The 16,546-nt window shown below is 43.6% G+C and overlaps 1 protein-coding gene across 3 annotated transcripts in view; it reads right to left on the bottom strand.

Annotated features, from left to right (window-relative positions):
- PDIA5 (protein disulfide isomerase family A member 5) overlaps positions 1–16,546 on the bottom strand; it is a 149,849-nt gene that overhangs the window by 107,158 nt on the left and 26,145 nt on the right. For all 3 annotated transcript variants that reach the window (XM_081007550.1, XM_081007549.1, XM_081007551.1), the window contains exons 2-3: positions 9,946–10,072; positions 4,946–5,033 (exon numbers count right to left, since the gene is read on the bottom strand). In XM_081007550.1, the coding sequence (XP_080863676.1) occupies positions 4,946–5,033; positions 9,946–10,072 (215 nt within the window). The remainder of the gene's footprint in view (positions 1–4,945; positions 5,034–9,945; positions 10,073–16,546) is intronic.

Genomic DNA, 16,546 nt, shown 5'->3' with positions numbered 1-16,546 from the left:
CAATAAAGAAGCAGTTTTGAGAATAGCTCCGTGGACAATGCTGGGATCAACAAAGAGATAATAAAATGATGTCGCCTGATAATAGCTGGGGCAGCATCTTCCTTTCTCCCAAGTCAAGAGTAAAACAGTAGCTATAAGAAACAAAACACAGCCAATTTCATAAAAGGCAGAGCTGTCATCGCTGCAGGGAGAGCAGAAGGCAGCAGCCACACAGCACAGCATGCCTGCCAGCCTTGCCAACACACATACACACACAATGTTTCTTTCTTCCCCTGTTCAGAAAACTCGCTATACTGTGTGATATGAGAAGCAAAGCCAAAAAAATAAATAAATCTGTGCTACTGGGAAAGGAAAACATAGCAGCCAAACAAACCGCTCCTTGTCAATATTTATCAAACAAACTGGGCATACACAGTAAATACCCCCCAACATCTGTGTAATTTGCTCCTTCAGCCTTGAGATCCTTGAGAAGGAGTTGCAACATGTGTTTGAAATGGGAGGGTCTCTCTGTCTCTCTCCTCAGGCACCTCCCTGAAGCAATTCTTGTTAAGACTTGTGGTTTCAAAGTGCCTGCAAAAAAAGCTACCGTATTTTTCGGACCATAGGACGCACTTTTTCCCCTCCAAAAATGAAGGGGAAATGTGTGTGCGTCCTATGGAGCGAATGCAGACTCCTCGGCTTCAGCGATAGCAATGCGAAGCCTCCGAAGCCTGCGCTCCGGAGGCTTCGCGTTGCTTCCGCTGAAGCCAGGAGAGTCTGCTCTTTGAGGCTGGCGGTGGGGGAAAGCAGCGCTTCCCCCATCGCCAGCCCCAGAGGATGGGGGGCAGCGAGAAGGCGCGCGACGCCTTGCCGCTACCCTCCAACCCGGCTTCGAGGCTGGCAGTGGGGAAAGCAGCGCTTCCCCCATCGCCAGCCCCAGAGGATGGGGGGCAGCGGGAAGGCGCGCGACGCCTTGCCGCTACCCTCCAACCCGGCTTCGAGGCTGGCGGTGGGGAAAGCAGCGCTTCCCCCATCGCCAGCCCCAGAGGATGGGGGGCAGCGGGAAGGCGCGCGACGCCTTGCCGCTACCCTCCAACCCGGCTTCGAGGCTGGCGGTGGGGAAAGCAGCGCTTCCCCCATCGCCAGCCCCAGAGGATGGGGGGCAGCGAGAAGGCGCGCGACGCCTTGCCGCTACCCTCCAACCCGGCTTCGAGGCTGGCGGTGGGGAAAGCAGCGCTTCCCCCATCGCCAGCCCCAGAGGATGGGGGGCAGCGGGAAGGCGCGCGACGCCTTGCCGCTACCCTCCAACCCGGCTTCGAGGCTGGCGGTGGGGAAAGCAGCGCTTCCCCCATCGCCAGCCCCAGAGGATGGGGGGCAGCGGGAAGGCGCGCGACGCCCTCCCGCTACTCTCCAACCCTCCTTTGGGCTTTTGCGGGAGATGGGGGAATTCCCCCACCTCCCGCAAAAGCAGGCAAAAGCCGCGCGCTCTTTAAAGGGGCTCCGCGGCTTTTCTAGGAGGTGGGGGAATTCCCCCACCTCCTAGAAAAGCCCGCAGGAGCCGCACACCCTTTAAAGAGCAAGCGGCTCTTGGGGGCTTTTCCCCAAGGAGGGAGAAGGGACTGACTGGCCGAGTCAGTCCCTTCTCCCTCCTTTGGGCTTTTGCGGGAGATGGGGGAATTCCCCCACCTCCCGCAAAAGCAGGCAAAAGCCGCGCGCTCTTTAAAGGGGCTCCGCGGCTTTTCTAGGAGGTGGGGGAATTCCCCCACCTCCTAGAAAAGCCCGCAGGAGCCGCACACCCTTTAAAGAGCAAGCGGCTCTTGGGGGCTTTTCCCCAAGGAGGGAGAAGGGACTGACTGGCCGAGTCAGTCCCTTCTCCCTCCTTTGGGCTTTTGCGGGAGATGGGGGAATTCCCCCACCTCCCGCAAAAGCCCGCAAAAGCCTCATGCTCTTTAAAGGGGCTCCGCGGCTTCTGCTGGCTTTTCTACGAGGGGGGGAATTCCCCCACCTCCTAGAAAAGCCTGCAGGAGCCGCACACCCTTTAAAGAGCGCGCCGCTCTTGGGGGCTTTTCCCCGAGGAGGGAGAAGGGACTGACTGGCCGTTTCAGTCCCTTCTCCCTCCTGATCGAAAACCCGCAGGAGTCGCGCGGGGCTCCTGTGGGCTTTTGCGGGAGGTGGGGGAATTCCGCCACCTCCCGCAAAAGCAGGGAGAAGGTCTTGGAGTAGCGGACAGGCTGCGTGCAGCCTGTCCGCTGCTCCCAGAGCTGCGGGGGGGGAAATAATATTTTTTTCCCTTGATTTCCCCCCCTGAAAACTAGGTGCGTCCTATGGGCCGGTGCGTCCTATAGTCCGAAAAATACGGTAAGTCATTGGGGGCTGATGACAGAAAGACACACCAAGGCATTTCCATATTGTGGGAACTCTCGCAAAGTTAACAACTAAGTAAACAAACCAACATAGAACTTTCTTTCCAATAATGCCATGAGAAACAATAAAAAATGCAGAAAATGAACCCTGCCCAAGGCAAAACACTGACACAAGCTTAAATCATTGTTTGATTTGCAACACATTTCTCCCAGTTACTATTCAGATCCAGCTTCTTACTTAAACACAAACACACACTGAATCTTTTAAAAGATTTAGCAGTTTCTGCTAGGACACATACAATTGTAGTGTTGGAAGGGACCACAAGGGTCATCTAGTCCAACCCCCTGCAATGCAGAAATCTTTCACCTGACGTGGGGCTCATGATGCAAGACAGCCAACAAATTGAAGCACAAAAGTATATTATGGGAAAGCATTAGTGTTTCCCGAGACATATCAACAGCCCCCCTAAAGGTTTGACTCCAAAGTTACATGCAAGAATATAAGACAGTGATTTTGCTGAAGGGCATGTAGTGACATTTAGTTAGTGGCACAACATTGTCAGACGCTACATAGAACAGAGAAGCAATGTGGTTCCTGCCAAGAAGGCTCATGATCTAAGTTCAATAGGACAAAAGTGAAGGAGAGGACATGACCTGAAGATGGAACAGTGAGGCTTGGGGAGGGTCAAAGTGATACCAGAGGTTTTAAGGAAAGCAGTTGTGTGAGAAGCAATTTAAGCATGGCAGCTAAGGTCATGTTCACTTGAACAGTTATTACAGTTCGAAGAAGTCCACAATGGAAGTAAAATCATTGAAGGAAAGGAAGGATCCACTAAAGGGATCTCACTCTAGAAAGAACAGCAGAGGAACTCCTGGGATAGGGGATACTTTAGCAGAGTAGCTTCTAAAATTCTGAATGGGGGAACAATGTGAATCAATTGTGAATCCAAATTCATTTTTTGATACGGCGAGCAGAAACTGGAACCAATTACTTTTTTAAAATGAACTTGCCAGGCACTGATCAGACTATTTTTAAACAAGATAGTTTGGACTTTGGAGTCAGTGCAAGACCCAACACATCCTCAGTGCTACTCTCAAATCTGCTTTGCGAATGAAACAATCCTGGAGCCATTCCAAGAAAAGTACTTTTGCAGTTCATACAAGTGGCATGCAGCAAAATTCATTAAGATGGGGATGGCTAACCTGTGGCCCTCCAGTTGGTGTTGGACTCCCATCAGTCCCAGCCCATCAGCCCCAGTCAGAAGGGCCAGTGGTCAGGGACGGATGGAAGTAATAGTAATAGTACAGCAGCATCTGGTTAGCCAATCCTACATTAACGCAGTATCTGTAAAGCACACTTAAAGGCTCGGGAGATCCCAACTATATTATGAATTATATTTAATAATCAGCTAAAAGAGATTCTCAAATAAATTCCAACCACGTAATAGAAGCATAGGAAATTCTCCACAAGCAAAGTAAAGGCGTAACAGAACGTTCAGTGCCTTACCACTGCCTATCCTCCTCTCTCAAGGATATGCTGAACATATACAAAGATGTACTTAAAGATGATGCTTCTCCCCTTAAAATGGTACCCTAGAAGGTGCTAGAAGCACACCAAAAGCTTATATGCACTGAAATCCTCCATACTCCTCTGACAGAGGGAGAAACAAATAACTTAAAGATTACTTGAATGCAGGGAGAAAGAACCTGTGCCCCTCCCAAGTGCTGTTGTACTACAACCCACACAATCCCTGATAATTGGCCATGCCGGCTGGGGCCGATAGGACTCCCAGGAACATCTGGAGGGTCATAAACTTATCAACGGCATGTGATCTAAATCTCCCAGGACGAACGATACCTCTCGGTCAGAACATTGCAGGTTTTATCCCTTTGTACGGTTGTTCTCCCTAAAGCGAGGGGTACCGGGAAGACCACATAAAGCAGCAGACCAGCGTGTAGGGGACAGAGGATGATAATACTGCCTGAATGAATGGAGCCAAGGAGGAATGTGGTAGTTACAGAGTGCTGCACAGAATGGCAGCAGGTGGCTCTGCCTGTGTGATATTAGTGTCAAAACCTGCGGATGCTGAAGTTAGGCATGTTAGAAACAATATAGCAGGCAGGCCCAATAGGTAGATTGTGACGTCTGTGGTAGATCACAGACTCCTCTAAAAAAAGCTTTGACCTGAACCCTAAAAAGGGGGTAGATCACTCCGTTAGTAGATCGCAGTCTCTTGGGAGTTGGCCACCCCTACAATACAGTGGTACCTCGGGTTAAGAAGTTAATTCGTTCTGGAGGTCCGTTCTTAACCTGAAACCACTTTAACTAATGGGGCCTCCCGCTGCCACCGCCGCGCGATTTCTGTTCTCATCCTGAAGCAAAGTTCTTAACCTGAGGTACTATTTCTGGGGTAGCGGAGTCTGTAACCTGAAGCATCTGTAACCCGAGGTACCACTGTATAGGAAGCCGTGGGGAACAAAGGACAATGCTTTCTCCTTGCCACATAAAGCACACAACGGCAGCAAAATCTTGCTTGTTTAGACATGGGCAATTCACCAGGTGGGAGAAGGGAGGGCACCATATTGGGCAGGACATTACATACCCGCAATCTATCCATGATATAGTACCTCGGCCTTTCACCGCTTGGGCTACATCAGATAATAACCTGAGTGAAGTGTCAGCAGCAGCCGCTGGAAAAAAGAGCAAAATAAACAAACAAACAAATAAATAAATAAATGTACTGTATGTATTGAAACAATAATTAATATCCAGTGCAACTCTGCAAAATTCTTTGCTGAAACACTTTCACTAAGTTCTCCCTGCCAGAAAACAAACAGTTGCCAGAGGCAGCATAGGCTTTTCCCTCAACATTTTACTAAGGGCTGGGATCCAAAGAGCCACTTTAGATATGCCCAAGAATTTGAGCGTGCTCAGTAGGATTTTAGATTCTTCCTTCTTTGGAGACTCTGCTCCATACCACACACTGTTTCTGGATGTCAGTTTCAAGTGTGGTTTACCATCTGTCATGGATGTTGTTGAAATGTCACAAGCCCAAAACCTCCTTAGGTACGTGGTACAAATTACATTCACTTTAGGTCAATGAATACAGTAAGGCAGATGTGATGAACCTTTGGCCCTCCAGATGTTGCTGAACTACAGATCCCATCATCCCTGGCCTTGCTTGCTGGGGCTGATGGGAGTTGTAATACAGCAACAATTGGAGGGCCCTATCTGCAGTAAGGAAACTATGTTTGCCTACCTTTCATCATGCTGATCTTCATGGCTAAGCAATTTCCTCTCTAGCTTTTAGCTTCCCCAAGCAAGTATGTCCCTGCTCCCATTCGTTTCCCCTTCCATGTGCTTGGGCAAGTTTCGACACTGACAAGTAAGTTTTTGTTTTAGTCAGTCCATACCAGGACACCAAGAACAGAGTCAGCACAGGTTCTAAGTAGAGGCCAGTATGAGATGCCTCCGTGTTTATTTGGCAGCATGAGACAGTCTCCCACCCCTGAGCTGTACTTGGGAAGATACAGCCAGAACCAACCGATGTTCTGAATCAGGACCCTGCTGGTGTTCAAGAATAGCAAGAGTCAAATACGAAGCTGCTCAATGTGCATCTAGTTGTTGTCCCACCACACCATGCCCATCTCTCAAGTCCCATTAACTGGACAGCTCTCCTACTATTCTAGAAACCTTATATCTGATTCATTGGACAAGCTCACCATCCTCAATGGCAAGATTGAAATCTGAGCCATGGTGATGAGAACAGGGCAAACAGTAAGATATCTTCAGACATATAAAATATATTTTCTAGGGAGGGAAAGTTGAACTCGGAGAAGACTGTCCCCTTTCCTTGCAATTTTTACTCAAGTAGAGTTTTGCATAACATTAGTTAATATTTTTACCACAACTGCATTTAGCTATATCGTTAAGTGTGAATATTTTACATATGTAAATCTCCTCCATGTATTTAGAGAGCTAATCTTAGCTTCTTTTCCATTGCTTAATGTGAAAAATCTGATAGATTGTTTTTAACAGTCAGATTCAGCTCCGATATGTGTCATGCATCAGATATGAGGCACATATTTTTTAAATAAAAAAATGATAGTAAGATAACGTTTACAGAAATCTTTTAGGAAATATTCATGTCCTCCTATTCTGTATGTTTGGATATGCTGTTAGATACTCCACTTGAGAGCAAAAAAACAAGACACATAGGCTAGCATTGCTTTAAAATCCTTTTTCAAATTCAGAGAATGAAGTTAGAAACCATGTTGCAAATTGAACTTTAAGAGTTAGTACAGAAAGACAAGAGCAGAAAATGAGCTTGCTATTCTACCTTATGCTACCAATAACATAAATATTTTAACAGCAATTAGGTCACACGAGCATCCATTAAAAGCTATTTCACTTTCCAGAGAAATTGAGGAAAAGTTTATCCTTCTGCTACAAGTGCCTTATCTGAATTTTAAAGAAAATCTTACAGTAGAGAGGTAGGTGAAGAGGAACAGCATTTTCACTCTTCTCCCCTGCTACTATCAAACCCACTGTTTTAGAATGCATGGATAGAGAGAATCTGATACACCGTCATAGTGCTGTGAGGAGAGGAAGACTCCCAAATACCCTTCAGGAACAACCAGCAGGAGACTCCAGGGGCTCAGACTCCTACACGGTCATGTGGTTCCAAAACAGGTGAGAGGCAGCTCACACACAGTATGAATTGAGGACGTTCCTTCTCAAACATAAAAAGTGAACGTTATGGGAAAATTGTAAAGGCAGACTGACAGATGTGAAGAGGAATTCTAATTAGCACCTACATAATCCCTTCATTTAAGATAGTTCTTTTCCACAAACAACTTCTACTGCAGAGAAAGGTAACTTGGTTTACATTATATTAAGAAAAGAGGTAGCAATATCCCAACTCTGAAAGATAATTCCACTCTACAGATTTGTTGAGCTATTCCTTGTCGATGACAATGTGCATTGTTTTGCTGATAATTAGCAATCCACATTATCTTGCAAGTTATATATTTACTTTTAAAATATAATTATTAATTAGTGGGTATACTGTATGATATAGTTCTGGATTTCTAAATGCTCAATGGCCTTTCTAGATCAGATTGTTCCCATGTGGTGTCCCGATTTTTTTGAAAATCTTACTAGCACTGTGGGCCTTTTTTATTATATGCAATGCACAAATGAAATTAATTATATTCTCTGATAACCAACAGCCATAGCAGACCATAATGTTTCTGCTTTCTACTTGTGGCATGCTGCAAATAGTATGATATACATCATTCTGTATTATCAATAAAATGTACTTATTATTTAATTATTCACTGCTATCAATGTGCATTGTGCTTTACAGTGTACATAAGGTCAGGTCCTTGCCTCCCAAATCTGAATTTGACATAGGAAATTATACTGGACACAGTGGGTTTAAATTCTGCATAAGAATGCATGGGGCCACTATTAGTTACCTCTTCTGGAAGAGCCATAAAGACCAAAAAACAAACAAACCCCACATCAACAGGAGCAGACAAATGTATATGCTCCTGGACGGCACTCTAACAAGATAAAAAAGTATTTAAATATCAGTGACGTGTATAAAGAGATGAGCAATGAAAACTACTCTCTGGGAAGACTACCCTCTGTCAGAGGCACCATCTCCCCAATATCACATATGCTAGCTTATGTGTGCAAAATCCCACCTGACATTTATTAAAGGGGAGTGAGAGAAAGGGATGGGTGTAGTAACAGATGACAAATGGAGCTATGCAGTCCCTTAGTGGTGGAGAGGCCATTTCTAAGTGTTGTTCACCACTGGTCCTTCCCTAGTAACTCTGAAGAAGTTTTTTCATTGGAACAAGTGTTTCAGGACACTTTATAGCTGAGTCCTGTTGAATTATTTTGACTTTGATATTAGCACAGACATTACTCCAAACCATGGTTTGTATTTAGAATCTGAACCATGTACTGAACTTCCAAACTCACAGGCAAATCATGCATTATTTCCACTTGTTTGCTTTCATTTTCTGACAGCTGAGCAATCCAGGCTCTGGGGGGAACTGTGGACATAACTATTGTTTGTCAACTCCGACAGCACTCGAAATCACAAACCCACTTTAAACCATGGCTGCAGCTTCTGGTCTGCTGGCCAATCTTCTTAATCATAGTTTTGGAAGGTGGCTTAATCAAGCATCTGTTCCCTTTCCTGTCCCCTCCATTATCTAATTAATCAATAGAAATTAGTAAAAGAGTCCTGCCTTAGTAGCAAGAAGAGATGAACCTCAGTCACTTAAGATTCCATAAAATTCTGCCCTTTAATCTAATTATGTTGCAGTCAATGTAATATATTCTAAAATCAGATAAGTTAAAAAAAAACCTAATTCTTGAATAAGCTTCCCCAAACAAGCTACTTGGGAGAAGCAGCTCTCCCCCTTTCAGAATAAGCAACAAGGGGGCTTAAGCCTAAGAGCAACTGAAAACTGTGTAATAAAATTTAAAAACCAACATCTCTTGGCTAGTTCCTCTTCCTCACCCAAAGGGGGGGCTCAAAGAGGGAATAAAAAAGCATTAAAGAGACCAATTTGATCTAATTTCCAAGCTAATGTGCAGATCATACATCTCCTGGCCAAGTAAATATCACAGCCATGAAATATTAGGCGTAATTAGCCTTTCTGCACACAGTGCCCTAAATGGACCAAGCTCTTGCAAATAATCTTGCCAAGAGCAGCTCACAATCCAGTACAGACAATTAAAAAGAGAGAGAAAGAAAGCAGAAGAAAAGCTGTACTATAGAATCAGGGATGGAGGCAGAAGGAGGAAACCAGCAGAGAAAAGAAGTTGATTGTAACTGAAAGAGACAGCAAGTGGGTGGCTAGCAGACAAGAAGTTAAGAAGGGTATTTCAAGCGGAGGTGAAGCATAAGAAGATGCAAACGGAACAGACCAAAGGCGGGGGGGGGGGGGGAGAGAGAGAGGGAGAGAGAGAGAGAGAGAGAGAGAGAGGAAACAGAAGGATAAACACAAATGCTGGTGACACCAACTTGGTGTGTGGGGATGCTTGTATAACTAGGCGTAGAGGAAGGAAAATTGCTCTTTTTCACACACAGTGTTTATATATTATATATATATATGATAAAGGGCAAATAAAACTATTGCTGAGAACATCCTTGATGTGTGTTAAGAGAATAAAGGGAAAAGAAATGGTATGAAGAGTGCCTCAAGGCAAAAGAGTGGAATGACTTGTGTGATGTTAAGCCGAAAAGCTCACCAGATCTGCCTCCATCTGCGCTTCTCGTTATAGGACTGCTCTTACAAAACAGAAGCGATACATCATTTTATTTATAAAAGTTATAAAATTTAAAAAAACTTATTTTGTTCGGTGTAAGGACAGGAAGGAAAATAGCAAGAGAGAAATGAATTCATTCCTGGGGGGGGGGGGGAATCCAAAGTTTTATCAGCAAATGCTTATATCAGTCTGCAAAACAGTCTGCTGTTTATCAGATATACAGTATATAAGGTCTGAAATCAAAATTTAACTTTTAAAAAATAATAATAATCCTAAACCTTTGCTTGTTTTTTAATGAGCAGCACTCACAAGATTTGGAATATAGCACCAACACATTGTTCCGTGTTCTCAGGAGCTTCTTGAAGTCCTTCTGATCACTAATTTTCTCTATCAATGGGGACATCTTTGCTGATAATAGGCAGGCTGGAAAGATGGTCTGCAATGGAAAGACAAAGAGAAAAACAAACAGGCACATTACTATTACGACACAACCTGTTTGCATGACAGGGCGCAGCAGAGCCAAAGGGGGCTGAATACAAAACAGGCAGCAATAAAACATGCGACATAAGTATGGGGTTAAACAGGCCACAGCTGTATTGATTACAGATGTCAGCAGGTTTTGGCATAGGGAATGGGTATGTATCCTTAAATCAACCAGCCCACCTGCGAGTTGTGGATCAGCAGGGTTGATCAAGGTTACAGGTCACCCTATGACATGAATCAATTCCAGGAAACCTCCATAACCACCATTTGGGGGTGCTGTGGCCCGTCAGTCCCCAAGTTGAGTGTCCGGACAAGTAGCTCCTCCCCAAGCTCTATAACCAGTGGAAGAACAAAGTGGCAGTAACTTTTCCTGCCAACTACCCACACTCTTGCACACTCCTAGGGTGAACCTACACACAGGAAAAAAACGCTATAAATAAGCCAGAAATTAAATCATTATAACAAAAGGGGGGAACTACGTAAGATCACATAGAAAAGTTTTCTGCTCTACAGCGCCATCTGGTGTTGCATGTTTATAACACATTCAAAACACTGTTTTTTGACTAATGTAGCCGAGTCCCTATTTAACCATGGTTTGGTATAGCATCACATGTGAACTGGACCACTGGTTCTTAGTCCACAACCTGCCACATGCCTTCCCAGACACAAAGACCTACCTGAAGTCTAAAAAATGCAGATATGAGACAAATGTATCCCTAAACAGGTAAGCAAGTGAAAGACCCACTGTAGGGTAGGGGTGGGAAAGAAAGCAATGCCCAAATTTCAAACCACTATGAGTCATAGGACTAGAAAGCCATCTCATAGCAAGGCAGAACACTGGTTGACCTTGCTCAGTTTAGTCTACACAAACTGGCAAAGGCTCTCCAGGGTTTCAGACGGGACAATCCCAGTCTTACCTTGACACAAAACATGTGCTCTCCCAATGACCTATGTCCCTTCCTCTGCTTGATGCAACAAGCAATCCTGGGACACCAATGGAAACAGACCCCAAAGAGGTCATGGAGAAACTAAAAGGGTTTACAACGGGGGTACAACAATCCCTCACACCATCCAGCAAGGTAGTGGCATTGGTTTCCATTAGAACTGCATGGTAAATATATATTAGACACAATTAAAAGGCCTAATGGGGGCACTCAAAACAGGTTCCTATCAACCATTAGGGAACCCAGCAGAAACAATGCTATGCATGGCCACAGCTTCTACACATTCCTGGAACAGGTATCACTGACCAAAAATAGACATCACCTGTATTCATCATCTTCAGAACAAAAGGGTTAGCGAGAAAGAGTATGCAGTAGCAAAGGATGATTTTTCAGGGATCAATATGAACGCCAAAAAATCCCACTTTATTTTCATGGCAATCAACATTGCTGTTGGAGGCTATAAGGGATATTGCAATTATTGCATTGTCTGCCTCCCAATGTCTGTAGGCAAGCTGTTATTGAGTCTAACTCTTGAACAAGAGACATACATTCTAGCCCTGTAGTCTATTAAAACACTGTGTTTCTCCTGCAGCCTCTTCACTTCCCCATTCAATGCTATTACTTAGTGAAAGCCTCCCCCTCCCCAACTATGTGTTTTTAATATCCGCTGCACCGGTTTGGAGCTATGAAGAGTGAAAAACTGAAGAAAGTTTGAATTCAAACACCTCACACAAAGAGGTGATCAAATAAGACGAACAGTAAATGTGTAACTTTGAAATGCAGCCCTGCATGCACTGATATGATGGTAATACACCAGGGATGCTGAACTGAGGGCAGCATTCCCTGTGACTTACTCCTCAGGGAGTCACATACCAGGAGCGGAGTTGGTAGTGGCCAGGGATAAAAGTGGGCAGGGCAACCCCTTTTCTCCCCAATATCCCTCTTCTCTCTCTCTCTCTCCCTCCCTGCCCCCCATTCTGCTGTCCCAAGTTGTCCCTCACCACATGTGACAGTAGTCTCTCATTACACACAACCTGCTCAGACAGAATATATGTGACCTGCTGCGCTGCCTAAACCCCTTTGCCGTTCATGTGATTTCTCAGGGGAAGTGTGCATTTTTGGAGGCCAGAAAAATGTGCTGCAGCACACTCATTTCTTTAATGTGTGATTACAGGAACAGTTCTGAGAATTAACATGCCGTGTCTGTAATTAATGCTTGTTCCCTTCTTTTAGCTATGAGGGGGTGTCCAGTATTACTTTCTGCCTGCTGAGTCTAAAAGCTGGAGTTACTTACTTTAAAATGCAGTGCTTACCTGCTCAAAGCTTCCAATACACTGCGGGAAGTCATGTGTCTCCGGAGAGTAAATAGCACACTATGTAAATTAGGATTTTAATACAATCAAATGGATTTTAACCAAGTCTCACCATCACCAGATTCTGTAGCAAAATCCAGGTGGCCTTATTAAAAGAGATGCTTATTGAGGCAGCTTGGAATTACTCCTCCCAAAAATGGAAATGAGGCAGTGCAAGTTTCAGTAGAGTTTTGCTGCAGCATCATACACCCCCTGGGGGAAACACAATCTTAGGCACTACATGTCTCCACACACTTGTGTCTTCTGTGTCACTTCTGTTGTATGACACAGCTTGCAAACATTAATTCCTGTCAAACAGTGTTTAAAACATGAATTTATATCCCAAAAGCAAATTCTGCCTTATGTTATACCCCCAAATGATTCATGCAGTAACGGAGAGTTTCCTCAGTTTCTGCTCTGAACCATAGGCACAGGTGCCATGCCATTTCCCTTGTATGGCGGGCCTCCAAGTATCCCACTGGCACTTGCTGAATAAATCACCACCATTTCCTCTGTATTAAGATTAATGTTTTGCCCTGTCGAGGCCACAGAACCTAAATGTTCACTGCAAGTGTTCTGTGCTGGCAGGTGGAATATGGAAATCTGCATATTCATGCTTAGGCCTCTGCATCAGATATTCAGTAGGTGATCGAGGGCATCCCAAGAACTCGTCACCTTGAGATAAGCACTGTGGACTACATGACATTTGCAAGTTGATAAGAGTTAAAAAGTCGGATAATGCAATTCTCTTTTCAGAAGCAGCTCCGTGCATTAATTCAGACATCAGGCCACACTCCTCTAAGCAAGACACTGGGCTTCCTCTGTAAACAGCTGCTAGGAGTTGTCATTAACTCACCTGGGACTCCATGCAGTTGTAATGTCTCTCTCACGTGAATGAGGAACAGGAAGCATAATCTACTTAAATCTTTTCCCAGAGGTGTGAGGGGATCCATCTTAATAACTCTGGAGTATGACAAGGGTGATAGGTGTTATTTTTGACCAATGGCTTTTTTAGACATCCTTCTTCTGGGCCTTGAGAATGTCATGAGACCAAATGCTCTAATATTCCTCTTCTCCCCTTCCCACCCCTCATTGGTTAGGTTTTTTATGTCAGTTAGTAGGGAGTGCCTGCCAAAATATTGTGATTTTTAAGTGGATTGTGTGTTTTGTGAGCTTGGGCCACTCACATAAAATACTGGGCAATTCAAAATGACGTCTTCATTCAAAGTGGAACCTGGTATCCAGACATTGATGAAGGCTGCTACCACAATCTCAGGAACCCTCATGCTGTGTGTGGCAATGGTATCTTAAGAGGTGGCCAAATCTATGCCAAAAAAACCATTGACATCACACCAAAGTCAAATTTCAAGTCCACCATCTTGATTCAAAATGGCACCTGGCACCCAAACATCAACTTATACCCCCCCACCTGCAACTCAGGAACCCTCACGCCAAGTTCAGCAAAACTATCTTGAGAGGTGGCCAAGACTATGCAAAAAAAAAATAGCATAGTCACCAAAGTCATGTTTTAGTCTGCCATCTTGATTCAAAATGGTAACCTTCACCTAAATGTCAATGAGGAATGCCATCTCTACCTCAGGGATAATAATAATTTATTTATACCCCGCCCATCTGGCTGGGCTAAAAGATATTATTTTCTTTAAATGGACAGTGTAATTTGAGAGTATCACACTAAGAATCAGGTTAAGTCATGCCAAAGTCACATTTTAGTCTGCCTTCCTGACTGAAAATGGTGCCTAGAATCTCAATGCTGACAAAGACCACAGCTCCCACCTTGAGCACCCTTGTGCTAAGTTCGGAGATACCAATAAAATGAGCACAGTCATGACAAAGTCACATTTCAGTTTGCCATCTTGATTTAATATGGTGCCTGGCATCCAAATATCAATACAGACCCCACCTCACAAACTGTCTTCTGCACCTGACTCTGGTTCGTAGGTATTGAGGCTCTAGCAAAAAACAAAGTACACCCAACAAGCCTGAATTCTATGTTAGGCTTTCAGGGAGCTTGTATTTTTCAAGTCCCAGGTAGGAACATTTGTATCTCCATATATAGCTTTTCTCCATGAAAAAGTGTGAAGGTAAGAATCTAGTTCACTGTCAGCTTACAGAACAAGTAAGCCTAGTTCCACCGAAAGCTCTCTGACCACTGGTATTGGTCAAGGAGAGCAATTTACTCCATACATTCTGTTTTTGATCACTACATTACAATGCAGATCAACTGCTAGGACTGGCATTTGCAACCGTTAACCCTATGGATGGAATATACACCGTATTTTTTCGTGTATAAGTCGCCCCATGTATAAGGCGACCCCTATTTTTTTAACCCAAAATTAAGAAAATGCACTATGCTTTATCTGTGTATAAGACGTCCCCTTATTTTAAACGTCAAAAAATTAGGAAAAAATATAGTCTTATACATGGAAAAATATGGTACTTTTCACTGCCATTTACTTTCATTAAAAAACCCTGCAAATTCCTCTAACATTAAATCCAGGAATTTCAAGTAAGTTAGATACAATTTTAACGTTAAACTGAATAATGAGTATATTATTTTTTTGTCATTTTAAAAGACCCAGACAGAAAGAGCAAAGAGGAAAAAGCAAAAACCTCTGGCCAAATACATCAAGACTAGTATGCTACCAAAGGAACACACTTTATGAATGCTGGGATATGACTCAAGGGATAGAGTCACACTACATTGTTTGCAAAAAGACTTCACAGAAGGTGCTACAAGCCAGTCTAGGCAATAAAAAAAAACCCTCTATTCATTTGTTTTACACCCAAGGTCACAGAAACGGATGAGCACATGTTACGAGGTCAGGAAAGTTGACACACATTTCTGGAAAGGAAATCTGTCTGCTTCTCCTGTGAAGCTCATAACAAGAAATAAGAATCGGACACAGCTACTGAAGCTTGCCGTTCGACATGTGCAAGAGCACACATCCACAACCTGTAAAGTCAAAAATTAATTTTGTTGAAGGCATCAACGCAATTGCAGCTTTGGAATCCAGTTTCTGAATTACTGAAAAACAGTGCTTTTAAGAGCATTATTACAATTGTTAACATTTGTTAGATAAACAGGATCACATCAAGCCGGAAATGATCTGATGTGGGTTCCAGCTGAAGAGGGCATCAATTATTCTTGTAGGTATACAGGAGATAAAAGTGAACAAGCTGTTAAAAGGACTGCAGTGGCAGTAATGGCTTTCCTCCCGTCATCATGTGCATATGCACTGTTGCTGAGAGCTGCTCTGAGCGATGAAACATTTTCTGTCTCTGCAGTCTTAGTCTCTCAGCCCACTTCTGCAATGCCCCTGTGAAGGAACTCATCAACATTTTGTGTATGAATGAAGGAACATTTTTCCACCTCTGGTGGACTTGCCCTAAAGTGAAGGCGTTCTGGGAAATGATTTATAATGAACTGAAAAAGGTATTTAAATATACCTTCACTAAGAAACCAGAGGCCTTTCTTTTGGGTATTGTCGGCCAAGGGGTGGTAAAGAAGGACCAGACACTTTTTATGTATGCAACAACAGCAGCAAGGATACTACTCGCAAAGCATTGGAAAGCTCAAGATCTACCTACACTGGAAGAATGGCAGATGCAACTGATAGACTACATGGAACTGGCTGAGATGACCGGCAGAATTCGCGACCTGGGAGAAGAGAGGACTGAGGAGGATTGGAAGAAATTTAAGAATTATTTACAAAAACATTGCAACTTGAGTGAATGCTAAACAGGATGCTAGATCAAAATAACTGAGCACCACTAATTTAGATGATTTTAAGAAAATAAGTGAGATTGAGAAAATATAACTCTTTTTGAGAACTAGAAGATTATGAAATTTAGAAGGGATATAAGAATGCAAATAAGATAATAAATTGCTGACAAAATGTTATAACGATGAAAGTGGGAGCGGGAGATGTGAGGAAGTCCAAAGAAAATGTGAAATTATGTTAAGATATATGTTACATTGTTTATTATGTGTATTTCAATTGTAAAACCCAATAAATATTTTTTTAAAAATAAAATAAAAAAACAAAACATGTATTAAGGAGGGCCCTGAAATCTTCCAATACTTGCTGCTACAGGAAGGGCTTCAAAAAT

This window comes from Podarcis pityusensis (genome assembly GCF_964106645.2).
Source record: "Podarcis pityusensis genome assembly, chromosome: 1".
NCBI classification, from domain to species: domain Eukaryota; kingdom Metazoa; phylum Chordata; class Lepidosauria; order Squamata; family Lacertidae; genus Podarcis; species Podarcis pityusensis.
This window is presented reverse-complemented; position numbering and strand designations above follow the sequence as displayed.